The following is a 20,542-nucleotide window of genomic DNA, read 5'->3' on the forward strand; positions in this document are numbered from 1 at the left end:
CCCCTCCCCCATGCAAAACAACTACTCTTTGTATGATGGCAGAAGCAACAAACTAGACAATATTTACCAATGTCAGAAAAATGGGTCGTAACATTCTCTCTCAACCGGAGCTGTACAAATTGATGATGCAAATCTCTATCACTACACTTAGTGGAAAATAAAATCCTAAATGCATTTACTCTTATAAGACTACTGTGATCTGGCCCATGTTCCATCCCCCAATTCTTTCACAACAATCTAACAACACCCCCTTTCATCCCAGTTCCCAACTATGCAAAATTTGTTCCCATTTAAATGTCTTTGCACTTGCAAAGACATTTAATTATGGAATTATTCTCTCCTAGATCTTGTATGGCTTTGTTTATTCTCAATGCAAATGCCACTGAGAGAGACCTTCCCTGACCAATTAATCTAAAATAGATTCACTTTGTGTTCTAACATAAAACTCAATAGTACTCATCTCTCTCTGAAAATTTATAAGAACTTGAGGGCAGCAACTTTGCCTTGTAAAATCCAAGACCTAGAACAGTGCCTGGCATGTATAGATACTCAGTGAACACTCGGAGATGATGGATCCCTTAAAAAATTACATGGCTCAGTGGGTTAAAGCCTCTGCCTTTGGCTCAGGTCATCATCTCAGGGTCCTGGGATCAAGCCCCACATCGGGCTCTCTGCTCAGTGGGAGCCTGCTTCCTCCTCTCTCTCTCTGCCTGCCTCTCTGCCTACTTGTGATCTCTGTCAAATAAATAAATAAAATCTTTAAAAAAAAATTAATCTGAAAAATGACAGGAAGCAAAGTTAAAAAAAAAAATAACAAAAATCTCTTAATGAGGGGCACCTGGGTGGCTCAGTCAGTTGAGTGTCCCATTCTTGATTTCAGCTCAGGTCATGATTTCAGGTTCATGAGACTGAGCCCCGAGTCAGGTTTCCCACTGGACATGGAGCCTGCTTAAGATCCTCCCTCTCCCTCTACCCCTGGTCCCGCCATCCAGCTTGAGCATCTCCTCTCTCTCTCTTTAAAGCAAATAAATAAATAAATAAATAAATAAATAAATAGTTAAAAAATCTCTTAATGGAAAAGTCTGCAATGTAAGAATATTCAAATACTCACGGAATCACTATCATCTTTTTTAGAATCCCTTTTCAATGGCTCATTCATATCTTCTTGGCTACGGAAACTGAAATTCTGAATTGCTTCAGTGACACCTCTAAGAGAGCTATAAATATCTTCAGAGTTCATATTTTCTGTGTCATAATCAAATGCACTATGAAAAAGACAACTAATTATATTTGTGTAGTTTTAAAACACAAACACATTTCCAATTATGTAGGATCCCCAAAGCATAATCAGCAAAACAAAACAAAACCTGACAACTGTAAATGGTTAAGGTATATGTCCTCTTGTCCACCCATCAAGGGCAGCTTACAATGACTCTAAATGCATAGCCCTTAACATCTCATTTATCTGTTACCTTCAAAAATGTTCTGATTAACTAGGGCCAGCAAATTATGACCCCTGAAATCTAAAAATGTTTATTTTTTTAAATAGGTGAGAGCAATGTCAAAATAACATTTCCTAACACCTTTCCAATGAAAATCATATAAATTCTTATTTCAGTGTCCATAAATAAAATGGTATTGGGATCAGCAGCACTTATCTATTCAGGTACCCGCTACAGCTATTTTCACACTGTAACCACAGAACTGAGTAGAGGTAAAAATATAGTGTGGCCCGCAAGGCTGGAAATATTTACCATATGGCCCTTAACAGAAAGTTTGTGAACTCCTGTGATTAACTTGTAATTATGGTACAGCTAAAAGAGAAGATAAATGTATTTTACACAAACTTATAGGAAGGCAGAGAAGTTTTAACACCAAACATACATGTTACTGACATTACTTCTATAATCAAATTCTAAAACTCAACTGAATCTGGAATTTCACCATCAAATTGTCACATGTGTGTCACAAGGAATAAACAAGGCAGGTTAAATATGCAATGTATTTTGCTTCCTCAGATGCTGATGAAGTATCCTATAACTGTAATAAATATGATGAAGCATACTATGACATATGGCTAATGAATCATGTCAATAACTATGTAAGTAAATATAAAATAGTATGCAAATGATTTTTTAAAAGGCCAGGAAAAAGTATTAGTTTATTAATGAGTCAAGAACTTCATCTGAAATATAGCCAATGCTTGAACTGCATTAAGTGTGTGAAAATTTTATACAGCTTTTATTTTATATGAAGGACAAATCTCACAGTCACATTCTTTCCTGAAGACACAGACATAATGCCATTTTTATATTTAGCCTTTCCTTATTTTTTCTTTATTTTTATGTTTTTGTCTGTAAGTATATCTCAGAAACATAACTACTCCATTTAATGCTTCAAGCACTAATTTACAAAAGCTGTTTAAGTTTTCTTCTCACTTACAGAAAAATTAGTTATCCAGTGCATTATTTTCATTTAAAGGGTTAGTTTTGGAATAAACTTAAAATTTTTTGAATCTGCTAAGTTTCTGTATGTCAAGACCTTTCAAGTCAAGTGGAAATCAAGTAGAATTACATTATTGTCTGTTGTCTAAGAATGGGAATCAGCAAACACAAGTCATGATGGAAAATAGCCCTTTTATTACCTTGGAGATAAAGTATTCTGTGATGTATTGGTAGGAGAAGTAAGAGGACTGGACCAGTTGGCTGGTGAACGTGGTGTTGGTCTTGTCAAAGGACTTCCCATGGAACCCTGATTAGGGGAGTCAAATAAATATTAACATATGACAGGGAAGTTCAACTAAAAGGCTCTTAGGGAAGTCATGCAATCAAGAAGTTGAACAATGAGAGAGACATATTTGTAGGTGAGTATTCTAAATATTCATGTATTTATCTCTGCTTTCTGTAGGAAAAAACATTTTCCCCATTCAGAAACCTACCTCTAGTCATTTTTTGTTTTCTTCACCTGCTTCCTGCTCTCAAATATTATCAACATTTTCCTTCTCATTGAATCAACAGGACCCCAAACTATTTTATTTTAATTAATTTTTAAATTAAAAAAATATTTTTTTAAAGTAGGCTTGACCTACTTTAGGTCATGACCCTGAAATTGAGAGTTGAAAGGTCTACAGACTGAGCCAGCCAGGTACTCCCCACAAACTGATAATTTTAAATTAGCTTCTCATTGTAAGCCAATATCTTTCCTTCAACCATTATCAATATTCAAATTTTATTCCTCCTTGAGTACGCTTTATAAATGATTTTCTTAAGCATACCAAAGTAAAGTTCATTATTATTATTTTGCCTACCTTTTAAGATATAACCAAACAATCCCTCTCCTTTTAAAAGATAACCAAATATAGTCCCAAGAAATTGTTCTCAGATTGTTTTTAACCTTCAGATGTAACCTGAAGCCCGTCATAAATGTATCTAATTTTTCCCTTACCCATGATCAAATATCGGTTTTTTAATACTTACATTTAATTTTTTAGGCATATTATATAAATGATTCTTGCTATACAGGTACATATAACACTGTAATGTTTCATTTATCCAGACCTTACCTCTCCAAAACAAAATTCTGGATTCAAGCAACCAGGGACCCATAAACCTGTGAACAGGTTTGTGAACACACCTTTTAAAGCCCTACCTTCTTCAGATCTTATTTGTTAACCAAGTCATCCCTTCTAGTCCTCAAATAAGGACTGGTTCCCTTTCCCTGTTCATACCCTGGCCACCATTCACCACCAACCTAATGTGTATCAAATTATAACAAAAATATGACAAGCCCAAGGACTATATTTTTTCCAGAACAGTATTTAATACTGCATAGGAGATGTTGCCTAATACAGATGCAAAAATTATATACTTGGATCAGAAGTTTACTTCACGTAAAAAAGGAATCAATTGCTGTGAAACCATCACACTACATAATAGTCAAGAAAATAACTGAAAGATACCTGGGTTCCATTGCCAGTGTTTCGTAGGTGATTATGAAGAAGCTTTGTAGCACCATCTTGAAAAGTTTTTGGTAAAGCTCCTAATAACATTGTAAACTCTGGGGTATTGAGTTCAAATAAAGAAATCAGCACTGACTGTGCTGCCTAGAAAACAAAGACATAGAACAAATAAAAAAGTATATTTTGGTTACTCAAAGGAGACAATTTTTTTCACTCAACATTTCTGTTCAATAGCACAAAGCCATCTTTCCCACAGAAAAAGAGGTTCTTACACACTTTAAGAATTCTTTGTTGGGAGAGTAAGAAAATAATTGGCCAAGGGAATATTAAAAATGTTACAAATACAATCTAGCACTCAATGGCAAAAGTTAAACAGTTTCTGTGGGTTATTCTACCAATATATACTACTTCTTCATTTTTCCTCGTAAGTGATTACAAGAAGAAAGATGGACGGAAATATACCAATACAGGTGTCCTACACTTTCCCAAAAGTTCACATTATACCACTTTGCTTTTATGAAAGACCTGTAACAGTACCTGCCTTCCCTAACCAAAAGAAAAACAAAAGATCTTCACCTTTACATTAAGGCAAAAAGCAAAAATAGTATTCAGCATTTGTTTTGCAGTGAACCGTTATAAAGGCAGCACACACTCTGAGTAGTGAGAATGGTACCAAGCTCCTTCCCCAGGAGCTAAACTCAGCATCAAGTCACCATAGCATAGCATTGCTGAACTGTATATGTAAGCATCTGTGCTTTGATTTATTTCGTAGGTCTGTTAGCAAGATGTATCCTAAGGTATCAGAAAGGCAAAAAAAGATGCTATTTTTGGGTCTGGGAAGACTTAGATTCCATATAAATTAATGGAATTGTCTCCTTGCTTTATTCCATTCTGGCATATGAAAGGTTTCATAGGAACATTCTATTTTAAGATAGTGGGGGAAACCTATATATTCCCCTAAGCTATAAAAAGTCCACTCAGAGCAACTTAATACTTTATTATTCATTTTTACATATATAGAAAATAATGTTTTGGTGGAAATGTGAACAAAACAATGAAGTCAGTCCTCTCAAACTCTGCAGCTCCTTTACAGACAAAAACATTGTGATTTGCTTCCTCAGATCAGATAAGAAAACTGAGAAATTTACTTCCTCCTTTTATAAACATATATTTTTATCCCCAGGGGTACAGGTCTGTGAATCACCAGGTTTACACACTTCACAGCACTCACCAAAACACATACCCTCCTTTTAATGTAATCAACAGAGCTACTGAAAGCCAAACTTTGAAATTCAGATTACCACAGAAACTTCACTGAGAAGAGGAAAAAACCCAAATAGTTCACAATCATGACTCAGATGAAAATACGTCCACCTTGTCCTGGACCTTTTCAGACCCCATTCTATGAAAACTGAAGTGTTCTATATTTATGATATCTGAATATAAAACACGAGGCGAATGGTTAAATTATGTTACATTGGAACAATGACACACTATACAACACGGCCTTGAATGATAGAACTCTATACGTGAAGAAATCGGGAGAGGGTTATCATATACTGCTGAAGGAAAAATATAACAATAAAAATAATAAAAATATAACAAAACAACAGCTATAATATAAGCCCAATATACATTGTGTGGGTATGTCCTCGAACACGTTAACTGTACTTAAATAAAACTATTTCTATTTTAGGGATGCCTGGGTGGCTCAGTCAGTTAAGTGTCTCACTTGTGGTTTGGGTCCAGGTCATGACCTCAGTATTATGAGACAGAGCCCTTTGTCAGGCTTCACAATCAACAGGGAGGTTGCCTGAAATTCTCTGCACACCCCCCGTTTCTCCCTTTGCCCCAACTCCCCCTTGCACACGCATCCTCTCTCTGAAATAAAATCTTAAAAAAAAACCCAACAAAACCTACTCGTATTTTGAAACAACTTTATTGATCTTTTTTGGAACACTGAAACTACCTCAAGTTACTCTGAGCAAAGGAATTAATGATTGTTAAGGTATACTTTATTCCATCTAGGCTTTATTTTTGTGTAAGAGACTTAGTTTTCTTTCCCTCCAGAGGTAGAGAGCCTAACTGTTCCAAAACCATTTACCAATGAGTATATTCTTTCCTCATGAGGTGGCACCATTATCATGAATTAACCTCCCATATAAACCAAACTGTTTCTGATCCTCTGACCCTCCTATGTGTTCTATTGATTTGTCTATTTCTGCATTAAATAATATGGGTTTAAGCTGTATGATTTAAAATGCAGTATTTTTAGTATATTTTGATAAAGTCCTTCATTTTTGTTATGCTTTACTGTCACATTTGCTTTACTACATACATTTTTACTTATTTCACAACATAAATCAGTTCTTCATTAGAATACTGTATTCCATTTCTTTTTTCTTAAGCTTTTAATTCCAGTTAAGATACAGTGTCAGTATTATTAGGTTCAGGTATATAATACAGTAATTCAGCAATTCCATATATCACCTGATGTTCATCAAAAGTGCACTCCTTAATCCACATCAAGTATTTAACCCATCCCCCAACCCATCTCCCTTCTGATAACCTTCAATTTGTTTTTCTCTCTTTTAAAGGTTTTATTTTTTTTAAAAGATTTTATTTATTTGTCAGAGAGAAAGAAAGAGAGCGAGCGAGCGAGCGCACAAGTAGGCAGAGTGGCAGGCAGAGGCAGAGAGAGAAGCAGGCTCCCTGCCGAGCAAGGAGTCCGATGCAGGACTCGATCCTAGGACCCTGGGTTCATGACCTGAGCCGAAGGCAGCAGCTTAACTGACTGACCTGTGACTGAGCAACACAGGTGTCCCTAAAGTTTTTATTTTTTAAAGTAATCTCTCCTCTCAATATGGGGCTTGAATTTACAATTCCAAGATCAAGAGTTACATGCTCTACTGACTGAACCAGCCAAATGCCCCTCTCCCCTTTGTTTTGTTCCTTAAATTCCACATGAGAGTGAAATCACAGAGTTTTTCTTTCTCTGACTTATTTTGCTTAGCATTATACTCTCTAGCTCCATCCATGTCGTTGTAAATGGCAAGATTCCATTCTTTTTTAATGGCTGGATAATATTCCACATATATACAAACATCTTTATCGATTCATCAACTGATGGACACTTGGGCGACTTCCATAATTTGGCTATTGTAAATAATGCAGCTATAAACATAGGGGTACATGTATCCTTCTGAATTAGTGTTCTTGTTTTTTGGGTATATATTCAATATTCCAATTCCTGGATCACAAGGTAGTACTGTTTTTAATTTTTTGAGGAACCTCCATACAGTGGCTGCACCAATTTACATTCCCACCAACAGGGCAAGAAGGTTCCTTTTTCTCCACAGCCTCATCAATACTTGCTTCCTGTGTTGTTGATTTTAGCCCCTTTGACAAGTTGAGGTGATATTTTGTAGTTCTGATTTGCATTTCCCTGATGATGAGTGAAGTTGAGCATCTTTTCATGTGTCTGCTGGCCATGTGTATGTCTTCTTTGGAGAAATGTCTGTTCATGTCTCTTGCCCATTTTTTTTTTAGATTTTATTTATTTATTTGACAGAGAGAGATCACAAGCAGGCAGAGAGGCAGGCAGAGAGAGAGAAGGAAGCAGGCTCCCAGCTGAGCAGAGAGCCCGATGGGGGGCTCGATCCCAGGACCCTGCGATCATGACCTGAGCCGAAGGCAGCAGCTTAACCCACTGAGCCACCCAGGCGCCCCTCTCTTGCCCATTTTTAAACTGGACTGTTTTTTTGGGTACTGAGTTGTATACGTTCCTTATATATTTTGGAAGTTTGTAGCAACTCTGCTGAGCAAGAACAGCATTTACTCACTTCATGTCTCTGTGTCACATTTCAAACTTTTTCATCATTATATTTGTATGGTGATCTGTGATCAATGATCTCTGATGTTACTATTGTAATTGTTTTGGGGTACCACGAATCATGTTCATATGAGATGGCGAACATAATTATTAAATGTTGTTTGTGTTCTGACTGTCCCATTGACCAGCCATTCTCATCTCTCTCCCTTTCCTTGGGACTCCCTGTTCCCTAAGACACAACCATATTGATTGAAATGAGGCCAATTAATGGTTCTACAATGGTCTTTAAGTGTTCAAGTGAGAGAAAGAGCTGTGTGTCTCTCACATTAAATTAAAAGCTAGAAATAACTAAGCTTAGTGAGGAAGGCAAGTCAAAAGCTGAGAGAGGCCAAAAGCTAGGCCTCTTGTGACACACAGCTAACTTGTGACTGCGAAGGGAAGGTTCTTGAAGGAAATTAAAAGTGCTATTCCAGTGAACACACAGATGATAAGAAAACAACGCAGCTTTATTGCTGATATAGAGACAGAATTTTAGTGGTCTGGATAGAAGATCAAAGTGGCTACAACACTCCATGAAGGCAGAGCATCATCCAGAGCAAGGCCTTAACTCTCCTCAGTTTTGTGAAGGCTGAGATTGGTGAGGAAGCTGTGAATGTTTGAAACCAGAAGTTGGTTCATGAGGTTTAAGGGAAGAAGCCCCCTCCATAACATAAAAGTGCACGGTGGAGCAGCAAAGTGCTGATACAGAAGTTCCAATAAATCATTCAGAAGATCTAGCTAGGATGATGCATGAAGGTAGCTACACTAAACAACAGATTTTCAATGTAGATGGAACAACATTATTTATATTATAAACAAATTTATATTAGGAATAAGATGCCATCTAGGACTTTGACAGCTAGAGAGGAGAGGTCAATGCCTGGCTTCAAACGACAGGGTGACTCTCTTGTTATGGGATAACGAAGCCTGTGACTTCAAGGTGAAGCCACTGCTTCACTTACCATTGTGAAAATCCTAAGGCCCTTCAGAATTATGCTAAATCTACTCTCCTGTTGCTCCATAAATGGAATAACAAAGCCTGGGGGAGAGCACATGTATTTTCAACATGGTTTCCTGAATATTTTAAACCACTGCTGAAACCTACTGCTAAGGAAAAAAAGATTCCTTTCAAAATACTACTGTTCATTGACAATGAGCCTGGTCACCCAGAGCTGCAATGGAGATGTACAATGAGAGTTACTATTGTCTTCACCCCTAAGACAGTATCCATTTTGCAGCCCAAGAATCATGGAGTTATTTTGACTTTGAAGACTTAAAACTTCAATACATTTCATAAGGCTATAGCTACCATAGATAGTAATTCCTGTGATGGATCTGGGCAAAGTAAATTGAAGATCTTTTGAAAAAGGATTTGCCATTCTAGATATGATTCCTGGGAAGAGATTAAAGTATCAACATTAACAGGAATCTGGAAAAAGTTGATTCCAACCTTCATGGATGACTTTGAAGGGTTCAAGACGTCAGTGGCGGGCATAACTGCAGATATGGTAGAATTAGCAAGAGAACTAGAAGTGAAGCCTAAAGATGTGACTGAACTGCTGGTATCTCATGACAAAACTGGAAGAGATAAGAAGTTGCTTCTTACGGAAGAACAAAGAAAGTGTTATTTGAGATGGAATCTACTCCTGATAATAGGTTGTTGAAATAACAAAGAATTTAGAATATTACACAGGTTAGTTGGTAAAGCAGCTGCAGGTCTGAGAGGACTGAATCCAATTTTGAAAGAAATTCTGTGGGTAAAATGCTATTAAACAGCATTTCATACTACAGAGAAACCGTAGAAGAGTTGATAGATGCAGAAAACTTCATTTTCCCCTTATTTTTTAAAAAATGAATTCTGAATGACTTTTATTTTGATTTGGAATTAGTGATTTAAAAACAATTTTAGGGGAACCTAGGTGGCTCAGTGGGTTAAAGCCTCTGCCTTCAGCTCAGATCATGATCCCAGGATCCTGGGATCGAGCCCCATGTTGGGCTTTCTGCTCAGCAGAGTGCCTGCTTCCCTTCCTCTCTCTGCCTGCCTCTCTGCCTACCTGTGATCTCTGTCTGTCAAATAAATAATAAACAAAATCTTAAAAAAAAGTTTTTAAAAACTTGAGTACAGTTGACACACAATGTCCCATAGGTTTCAAGTGTATATGATGATTTAACCTCTATGTTATGCTATGCCCACCGCGAGTGTAATTACGTGTCACCATACATCATTATAATATCACTAATTGTATTTCCTATGCTGTGCCTCTTATAACCATGACTTATTCATTCCACAACTGAAAGCCTGTATTTTCCATTCTCCTTTATCCATTTTCCCCATCCCCTACCCTGTTCCCTCTGGCAATCATCAGTTTGTTCTCCATATTTATAGTCTGATCCCGCTGTTTGTTTGTTTGTTTGTTTATTTATTTTGGTTTCCACTTAAGTGAAATCACATGGTATTTGTCTTTTTCAATCTGACTAACCTCACAGCATAATATCCTTCAAGCCCATGCATGCTGTTGCAAACGGCAAGATCTCATCCTTTTTTATGGCTGCTAAGAGTCCATTGTACATGAATACCTAATCTTCTTTATCCATTCATCTATCAATGGACACTTGAATTGCTTCCACATCTTGGCTACTGTGAATAATGCTGCAGATAATGCTGCAATAAACACAGGGGTACAAATCATCTTTTCAAATTAGCGTTTTCATCTTGTTTGGGTAATACCTAGTACTGTCTATGGTATTTCTATTTCTGTTTGAGAAACCTACATACCGTTTTCCACCACTGCTGCCTTCTTTCAAATAACTGCCACAGCCACCCCAACATTTGGCAACCACCACCCTGATCAGTAAACATTGAGACAAGACCCCTTATCTGCCAAAAGATTAGGACTCTGAATTCTTAGATGATGGTTAGCATTTTTTGGCAGTGTTTTAAAATTAAGGTATGTACATCTTTTTGGACATAACTGCACACTTAACAGACCACAGCATAGTGCAAAGGTAACTTATATACACTGGGAAATGAAAATATTCCTATCACTTGGCTTTACTGCAGTGGTCTGGAACACAATCTGCAATCTTTCTGAGGTATGCCCATACTAGGTTTTGAAATCAGGAAGTATGAAGTCCTCCTACTTTGTACTTTTTCAAGATTGCTTTGGCTATAATGGAACCCTTGCAATTCCATAGAATTTTGGAATCAGCTTGTAAGTTTCAACAAATTTCTTGTAAGTTTCTACAAATTTCTGGGATTCCACAAATTTCTACAAATTTTACCTGCAGATCACTTTGGGCAGTATTACCATTTTATTAAGCCTTCCCATCCATGAACATGGAATGTTTTTCAGTTTATTTAAATCATTAATTTCTTCTAAAACTAGTTGGTAGTGTCTATATAAATTCTGCATTTCTTTTGTCAAGTGTATTCTTATAGATTTTAATCTTTTTGATGCTATTGTAAATGTAAATGAAATTCTTCCCCTAATTTCATTTTTGGATTGCTCACTGAAAAGTTTTAAAAATATAACTGATTTCTGCATACTGTTTTATATCCTGCAAACTTGAACTTACTAGTTCTAATAGTTTTTCAGTGATTCCTTAGCATTTTCTCTATACAAGATCGTATCATTTGCAAATAGAAATATTTTTATTACTAACTTTACAATCTAGATGCCTTTTATTTCTTATTTTCCCCTGACTGTCCTGGCTAGAATCCCCAGTTGAATAGATATAGAAATTGTTGATGTGTACATTTTTAGCCACACCAGTATAGCACACTTAGACCAGAGTATAGTGTAATGCAGAGTATATACTGAATTGCATAGCTGAACAGAAATAGTGAAAGCAGACATAGTTGTCTTGCTAATTTTGAGGAAAGCATCCAGTCTTTCACCATTAAGTATGGGTTTAACTGTGGATATCTGCAGGTGTCCTCTACTGGCCTGAGAAAGTTCCTTCCATTGTTAGTTTTCATGTATTTATTTTTTGTTAAATCACAAAAGGATGTTATGATTTTGCCAGATGCCTTTTAAGATTTTAGTTTTAAGTAATCTCTACACCCAACACGGGGCTTGAATTTATAATCCTGAGATGGCTCCATTGACTGAGCCAGGTAGGATTAGGTGCCTTTTCTATTGATAGAATCAATAGATATTATCTACTGAAAATGGTGTATTACTTTAATAGACTTTCAGATGTTAATTTAACTCTGCTTTCCTGGGATAAATCTCATTTACTTGGTCATGGTGTATAATTCTCTTTTTATGCTGCAGATTTAGTTTGCTAATATTTTGTCGAGGATTAAACTGCATCCATATTCGTGAAAGATACCACTCTAGTTTGTGTGTGTGTGTGTGCGTGGGTGCGCGCGTGTGGTGTCTTTACCTGATTTTGGGATCAAGGTACTACTGCCCTCACACAATCTGTTTTTTTGGAAGAGTTTCTAAAGAACTGGTAGTAATTTGTTTGGTGGAATTTGCCAGGGAAGTCATCTGAGCCTGGCTTCTCTTCATGGGTACTTTTTTGTTTACTAAGTGAATCTCTTTACTTGTTCTCTTAAAATGTCTATTTCTTCCTGAGTCAGTTTTGGTAGTCTACATCTTTCTAGGGATTTGTTCATTTCATCAAAACCACTGACATGTAAGTATTCATAATACTCCTTTAGAGTTCTTTTGATTTCTGTAAGGTTAGTCATATTTCTTCTTTCATTTCTAATTCTAGTAATTTTAGACTCTTTTCTTCTTGGTCAATCTAATTAAAAGTTTGCCAGTTTTGTTGATCTTTCAAAAAAACAGCTTTTAGTTTCACTGATTATTTTTGTTTTATTGATTTGTGCTTTAATCTTTTTTTTCTAAGTAGGCTCCGAAGATCATGAATCTCATGCTCTACCAACTGAGCCAGGCACCCCAATTTGTGCTTTAGTCTTGTCTTTCTGTTTACTTTAGGGTTAGTTTGATCTTCTTTTTCTAGTGTCGTAAGATAGTGGTTAAGGTTACTAATTTGAGATCTTTCTCCTTTATTATTATAGTATTAACTCTTATAAATTTCACTCTAAGCACTGCTTTAGCTGCATCCTATAAATTCTGGTATGTCATGTCTTCATTTTCATTCACCTCATTGTATTCTCTAATTTCCCTTTTGATTTCTTCTTCAATCCACACTGGTGATTTAGAAATAAGTTGTTTAGTTTCCATGTATTTGTAAGCTCTCTACCCCCCACAAATTTCCCTGTTATTAACTTCTAATTTCAGTGCAGTGTGGGCAGAGAACATACTTTGTATTATTTTTATTCTTTTAAGAAAATAACTACTGAGGTTTATTTCTTCGTCTAGGTTTATTTCATCACCTAGCATATGGTCTTATCCTGGAGACTGTTCCATATACACTTAAGAAGAATATATATATTCTGCTTCTGTTGGGTAAAATGTTCACCATTAGAAATAAAGGTCACAAAATATATATTCTGTGTCTTCTTTACAGCATATATCAAAGAAAATGATTCACAAAGGAAGAGAGTAAAGAGAGCTACATATAGGGTGAAAGTAAAGGGTGAAGCGAAGTTTTAGGAAGATGACGAAGAGAACAGAAGGTCTAGAAAGGAGCTCCCCATGAAATAAATAAATAGCAGGTTTTTGAGCATAAGGAAAATGTTACCCATAAGCATGTTACAGAGATATTAAAAATATGAACTGATAAACAACATTAAAAAAAAAACAACCAGGGAAATGGAAAACAAGGTAAATTATTTACACCATGACAAAGCTTAAGAAAGGAGAAACCATTTGTTGTAGGAGTGAACACTTCCACAGTTAAAAGGTAAATCTTTTGTACTGATTAACAATGGTTGATTCCTAAGTATTCTGAAGATAATGGCAAAGATTTAGGAAAGGATGTGGGAATGGTATGGGTAAAGCTAAGTTTTTTTGTTGTTGTTAAAGATTTTATTTATTTGTCAGAGAGAGAGAGCGCGCACAAGGTGGGGGGCGGCGTGGCAGGCAGAGAGAGGAGCAGGCTCCCCCCTGAGTAAGGAGTCCGATGGGGACTCGATCCCAGGGTCCTGGAAGGCAGATGATCAACTGTCTCAGCCACCCAGGTGTCCCCAAAGCTAAGTTCTTATGTACAAAGATAGATAGAAAGCTACATAATGGCTAAATTTATCAACAGATCAACAGATAATACCTAAAATGAGTAGATCAGGTAATATTGTAAACTCTTATTTGAAATACAATGGTACCTGCAAGGGGAAAGATTTGGACTATAGTTGACCCTTGAATAAGCACCAACCTCCTGCACAGTTGAATCTCTTCATTTTTTTTATAGTTTGACTCTCCCCGAAACTGAACTACTAATAGTCTACTGTTGACAGAAGCCTTAGTGGTAATATAAACAGCAGATCAACATATCTTTTGTGTGCTCTATGTATTATATACTGTATTCTTACAATAAACTAAAGATGCTATTAAGAAAATCCTAAGGAAAATATTTATAGTACCATACTATAAAAAATATCTGCATGTAAGTAGACCACTGCCGTTTAAATCTGTGCTGTTCAATGGTCAAGTATTTTTTTATTTCACTCTTTTGGTTGATTATGTTAAGTATACTCTTTAATCACCTTCCCTTTCCCCCCATCCCTTCACCCACTTCTCCTCTGGTAACCACCAGTTTGTTTTCTATAATTAAAAGTCTGTTTCTGGGACGCCTGGGTGGCTCAGTTGGTTGAGCTGCTGCCTTCCGCTCAGGTCATGATCCCAGGACCCTGGGATCGAGTCCCGCATCGGGTTCCTTGCTCAGTGGGGAGTCTGCTTCTCTCTCTGCCTCTGCCTGCCTCTCTGCCTGCTTGTGTTCTCCCACTCTCTCTCTCTAACAAATAAATAAATAAAATCTTAAAAAAAAAAAGTCTGTTTCTTGGTTTGTCTCTTTTTTCCCCTTTGTTTCTTAAATTCCATGTGAGTGAGATCATATAGTATTTGTCTTTTCCTGACTATTGTGATTAGTATTATACTGTCTAGTTCTATCCATGTTGTTCATATGGCAAGACTTCATTCTTGTTTATGGCTGAATAACATTCCATTATATATTTATATATATATATGTGTGTATATATAGCACCTCCTCTTTTTTTATCCATTCCTCTATCAGTGGACACTTGGTCTGCTTCCATAGTCTGACTATTGTAAATAATGCTGTTATAAACATAGGGGTGCATGTAACCTTTTGAGTTAGTGTTTTTGTATTTTTGGGGTACATACCCAATACTGCAATTCCTGGATCATAGGGTACTTCTATTTTTAATTTTTTGAGAAACCTCCATACTGTTTTTCACAGTGGCTGCACCAATTTGGATTCCCACCAACTATGCAAGAGGGTTCCCTTTTCTCCACATCCATCCCAACACTTGTTATCTGTGTTTTTTTTTTTTTTAAGATTTTATTTATTTATTTGACAGAGAGAAATCACAAGTAGATGGAGAGGCAGGCAGAGAGAGAGGAAGGGAAGCAGGCTCCTCGCTGAGCAGAGAGCCCGATGCGGGACTCGATCCCAGGACCCTGAGATCATGACCTGAGCCGAAGGCAGCGGCTTAACCCACTGAGCCACCCAGGCGCCCTCTGTGTTTTTGACTTTAGATGTTCTGATAGCTGTGAGGTGATAACTCATTGTGGTTTTAATTTGCATTTCCCTGATGATGAGTGATGTGAAGTATCTTTTCATATGTCTGTTGGCCATCTGTATATCTTCTTTGGAGAAATGTCTGTTCATGTCTTCTGCCCATTTTAGTTGGATTATTTGTTCTTTTGGATGTTGAGACATAAAAATTCTCTAAATATTTTGGTTACTAACAAGGGTTGACTATATTTTGAATGGTTACAAGATTAGAGCTTGGGAAGATTGTGGCAAGGACAGTTAATATTTATTTATTTATTTTGGGGGGCGGGGGAGGAAGAGAGAGGGAGAGAGAGAGAGAGAGGCTCCACACCCAGCACGAAGCCCAAAGCAGGGCTCAACCTCACAATCCTGAAATCATGACCTGAGCTGAAATCAAGAGTTGGATGCTTAACCAACTGAGCCACCCAGGCGCCCCGGGGCAGTTATTTTTAGGTTTATTAAACCTATCTTTAGATTTATTTAAAAAAAGGGAAGAAAAAAAAAGAGCTATTTATTTTAGAGATGGAGGGAGAAAGCATGCATGCGAGTGAAAAGGAGCGGCAGAGGGACAGAATCTTCAAGCACACTCCCTGCTGAGCAGGGAGCTGACTCAGGGCTTGATCTCATGACCCATGAGATCACAACAAACACTGAGACCAAGAGTCAGATGCTTAACCATACAGGTGCCCCAGGACAGTCTTTTTTATATTATACTCATATTAATTGGATAAAATTTAAAATAATTTAAAAGAGAACATTAAAAAGAAAAGTCTTCATGTCACCAGGTAAATAACTTAATACTAACTGGTAATGTCCTGAAATATTCCTTTCATTGGCAATCCAAAACAACTGACTTGCTTTTCTAATTTACCTTCTAAACCTTAAATTAAAACATACCTTCCGAACATCAGAACTTTTGGGTTCTGTTGTCCAAGTGATAACCCGAGATACTGCCAGGCGAGTTTCACTGGAATTTATAAAATCTCCTGGATCCATTTGTTTGGCCAGAGTTTCTATGTATTTAAGGATAGCAACTTTCACCTACAGAGGTAAGCAAAATGAGAGGACAGTCAGATGGTCACTGAGGGATACAGATAATACTTCAGAAACAATCAGGTGATTATTTTTTTGACCAATACAAAATGAAACACCATCAACAACAAAAAAGAAATTATATAATCACTTACATATCTGAGATACAAATACATGGTAATGTGGATTTTTGTTTTCACATATAGCAGAACTTTAAAGTCCCAGGTGTTTCATTCCCTGTGTCTGAACAACGCCTGAAGACTCTTCTTGATAAAATTAGACCCTTTTTCTTGAGCCTGCCTTCAGAGCTTATAGCTAACTCTTGTCTAGATTTCCCTGGGAGTCAGCCTTTATAAATTAAGTATAATTTGGCTTTTGGGGAAATGAACCAAAAGTATACTGGAAATACGGTATCATAAACCAAGTAAGTAATTGCGGTGGGCAATACAGGTTTCCCCCCAAACATAACAGTAACATTCACCAAATATCATGTACCTTAATAGGTCCATCAACTGCCAGAATTACTACCTTTCGAAAGAAGTGTCACAAAAAATTTTTTACAGAAGTACCACTGGAGAAAATACAACACTTATTTGTAATTCCTGATGCTTGGGTACATGGAAGATAGGTGCGTGGTCGAATGCAGGCTTCAAAATCAGCAGGAGGTGGGGCAAACACACATGCTTCTTCCTTATGGTCAGACTTTGTTATCCTTAGAGTAAGCACTGTTAAATTATCACCTTTCTCTCAGGTATGTTGGAGCAGAAAAACAGGATGAGAACAACTGTCACATCTTCTAACATTCTAGGATTTGTAAATAATGGTTCTAAAGAACTTTGCTAGTGCAGTTTGGAAATGGCACCTGGCATAGTGTACAGTCCTTGGATAAAGAAGATGCTAAACATGTATTAAATACTGATTTGCTGATTGGAAGGTTTATGTGTATGATTAGAACAGAAACTTTGAAAAAACATCGCCAAAGATCAAGATAACAATGATCCTTCTTCTCTTCTTATTGATCTTAAGATGCCACTTGTCTCACTCAACCCAAATAAAGTCCTTGAGAAGTACTGTGCTAAATCAATATATAGGAAGTTAACTGTTAAAATAAGGCTGACTTTTGTACATTTCCCCACTTCTGACTCTTATTTATAAAGAAAAAGGGGGTGCCTGGGTTCCTCAGTTGGGTAAGTGTCCGACTCTTTGTTTTGGCTTACGTTGTGGTCTTGGGGCCATGTGATTGAGCTCTCTGCTCAGCAGGGAGTCTGCTTCTCTCCTTTCTCTCTCTTTCCCTCTCCCCCCTCTCTTGGGCATGCTCCTTCTCTCTAAAAGAAATAAATCTTTAAAAACTTTTTTAAAAGAAAAAAGTGATCAGATTACATTCATTTAAAAATGAATGAATTTTAAGAACTATAAGAGATATATTGGAAAAAACCTGAGAGTTATCAGCCACCTTAGGTACTAAGGGAAAGAGACTTAGGGTTAATTCTGCAGTAGCAGGCCTAATAAATTATGGCAGCACCTAACATTCTGGGTTCTTAAAGCCATGTCACGTTCTATCAGTGTGAGTAACTGAAAGGTGGTAATAGTAAATCAAAGAATGAACATCAGTGTAGTTTGTTTTCAATTTGCCACCATCTATAGTTGAATATACTTACTTGTGCTATGTGAGATTTAACTAGTGCAGTGTCCTGGCAATTTACAGAGGCACATAAAGTTTTATTTATTTATTTATTTTTAAATTCTAAAAAAAATTTTTTTTTAAGTTTTTACTTATTTACCTGACAGAGAGAGAGAGAGATCACAAGTAGGCAGAGAGAGATAGGGAAGCAGGCTCCCCACTGAGCAGAGAGCCTGATGCAGGGCTCGATCCCAGGACCCTGAGACCATGACCCAAGCCAAGGGCAGAGGCCACCCAGATGCCCCCCACACATGAAGTTTTAAAAGGGTTTCATAGAGTAGGTGTGTTTACTATACCACTAGGCAAAATAATCACAATACATATATAATAATCATTTGAGGGCGCCTGGCTGGCTCAGTGGATTAAGCCACTGCCTTCGGCTCAGGTCATGATCTCAGGGTCCTGGGATTGAGTCCCACATCGGGCTCTCTGCTCAGCAGGGAGCCTGCTTCCCTCTCTCTCTCTCTCTCTGCCTGCCTTTCTGTCTACTGTGATCTCTCTCTGTCAAATAAATAAATAAAATCTTTAAAAAAAAAATAATCATTTGAAAGTTTAGATTTAAGTAGGATATTTCATAAATTTATATACATAATCTGTAATTTTAATAACACAAACGTTCATTCTTCTTTAGGGAAGTAAATATTACCTTGCTGCTCAAGTGTGCATAACTTTACAACATATCTGTGAAACCCAGAAAAAGAAGTCACCAAAATTATTTTTTAAACTATTACTTACTCAAAATCACTCTGTATTGCCATTTCCCCCATTCTATTGCTTCTTTTCTGATATTTAACCACATGACTGTGGGAGATAAAATTTTGTATAAAATTTTCTCCTTTATCTGCAAGATCCATCATTTTTTTCAATAAAGAACTTTATAGCTCTCACACTCAAGCTGTTTGTGTTTTTCTATAACCTGTTCAGAACTGATTTTTAATCTTAATCTGTAACCGATCTGAAAGTTACTTATTTTTGGCATACATATGGCTCCAATTTAACTTTTCCTTGTTATTCTAAAATATTAACTAAGGAGTTGAAGAGTGATTTTCCCTTATAGCTTTGCTATGTGTGTATGTTGACATAAAATGTAATGCATGTATATATAAAATCCATATAAATATACAGCTCATATAAATATATGGCTTTCAGAGAAACAGTCTGTAATTCCAGTCTCCATTTTCCAACAGGAAAACTAATTTTAATCTGTCTGTTTCCCACTATCTTTTTCTCTATCTTTATTTCTTTATTTCTTAAGTGAATGGTTTGGACCTCCCTTTCTACTAGCCCATGAAACAGCTCTATGTACATTTTCAGTAGCACTTGAATACCTACCTACCGCTGGTACCTAAATCATAGCTCTTATTATAGTTTTATTGTGCATTATAATAAAAAATTATAAAATTTTATATTCCTAGGATTGCCTTGCACAATGGGTAGGACAAAGAACGAGTTCAAAACATTTATCAGTAAAATCAAGTAAATGATTCTCCTTCTGTAGATCACATTTTAAAATCAAAATAAATGGAATCCCTTTCACAAAGCAGCTCTGAGAAATTAACGTTATGTTGAGTAACTCAACCCTGTAAGAAACATAATTGTGATTTTTAAGGCAAAATCATAGTCAGAAACTTAAAGGAAAATCAATCATGGGCAATAATGCTTGTAGAAATAGATTTCGTGCAGAAGAGAGCAGAAAAATTTAAGGCTTGTAAATGCACATATGCTTGTTATTTCCCTGACTTTAATCTCACTTAATAAAACTCACAAAGAAAATACCTTTAGTAAAGAATTCAGGGGCTTTTACGTATAATTTTTTTTCTTCTATGTTAAATGTAGTAATTATTTTAAGTCACAAATTGGAATCCATCTCATTTTCACATAAATTCATTTTAAAAAGTGTGCTAATAATAATTGAGAAAGTTAATCCTGATTCTGAATTTTATGCACACATTAGAAATATCACATTGTAAAAAGAAAAGTTACTATTTCAGTTAAGGAGAATTGGAAAATAGCAGGGAGATTAAACTTAAAAATTTTTGTTTACTAAAATAAATACATAGGCAAAACTGACATTTTGCCCAAAATACCTATTCAAACTTCTAAACTTAAAAAAAAAAAAAAAGAAAGAAAAGGTATTGGGAAATCACAAACATAAAATTAGGTAAGACTTTATAGAGCAAGTCTGCATTACCAGCTTAGAGTTAGATGGCCATACTTGCACTGCTTTCTAAATGGAAATTCCCCGTAAGCTTCTCCAGAGATAGTCTGGCAATTGAGTAACATTTGAAATAAAATCTGTGCATGCTTAAAGGGCTTACAGAGGTTAGTAGTTGAAACCAGATGCATACAA

The 20,542-nt window shown here is 36.4% G+C and overlaps 1 protein-coding gene across 50 annotated transcripts in view; it reads right to left on the bottom strand.

Annotated features, from left to right (window-relative positions):
- CLASP2 (cytoplasmic linker associated protein 2) overlaps positions 1–20,542 on the bottom strand; it is a 185,624-nt gene that overhangs the window by 22,022 nt on the left and 143,060 nt on the right. For all 50 annotated transcript variants that reach the window (XM_059390640.1, XM_059390644.1, XM_059390642.1 and 47 more), the window contains 4 exons: positions 16,377–16,520; positions 3,959–4,102; positions 2,645–2,751; positions 1,112–1,265 (listed from right to left, as the gene is read on the bottom strand). In XM_059390640.1, coding sequence (XP_059246623.1) covers positions 1,112–1,265; positions 2,645–2,751; positions 3,959–4,102; positions 16,377–16,520 — 549 coding nt within the window. The remainder of the gene's footprint in view (positions 1–1,111; positions 1,266–2,644; positions 2,752–3,958; positions 4,103–16,376; positions 16,521–20,542) is intronic.

The sequence above is a fragment of the Mustela nigripes genome, chromosome 2 (assembly GCF_022355385.1).
Source record: "Mustela nigripes isolate SB6536 chromosome 2, MUSNIG.SB6536, whole genome shotgun sequence".
In the NCBI taxonomy this organism is placed as follows: Eukaryota; Metazoa; Chordata; class Mammalia; order Carnivora; family Mustelidae; genus Mustela; species Mustela nigripes.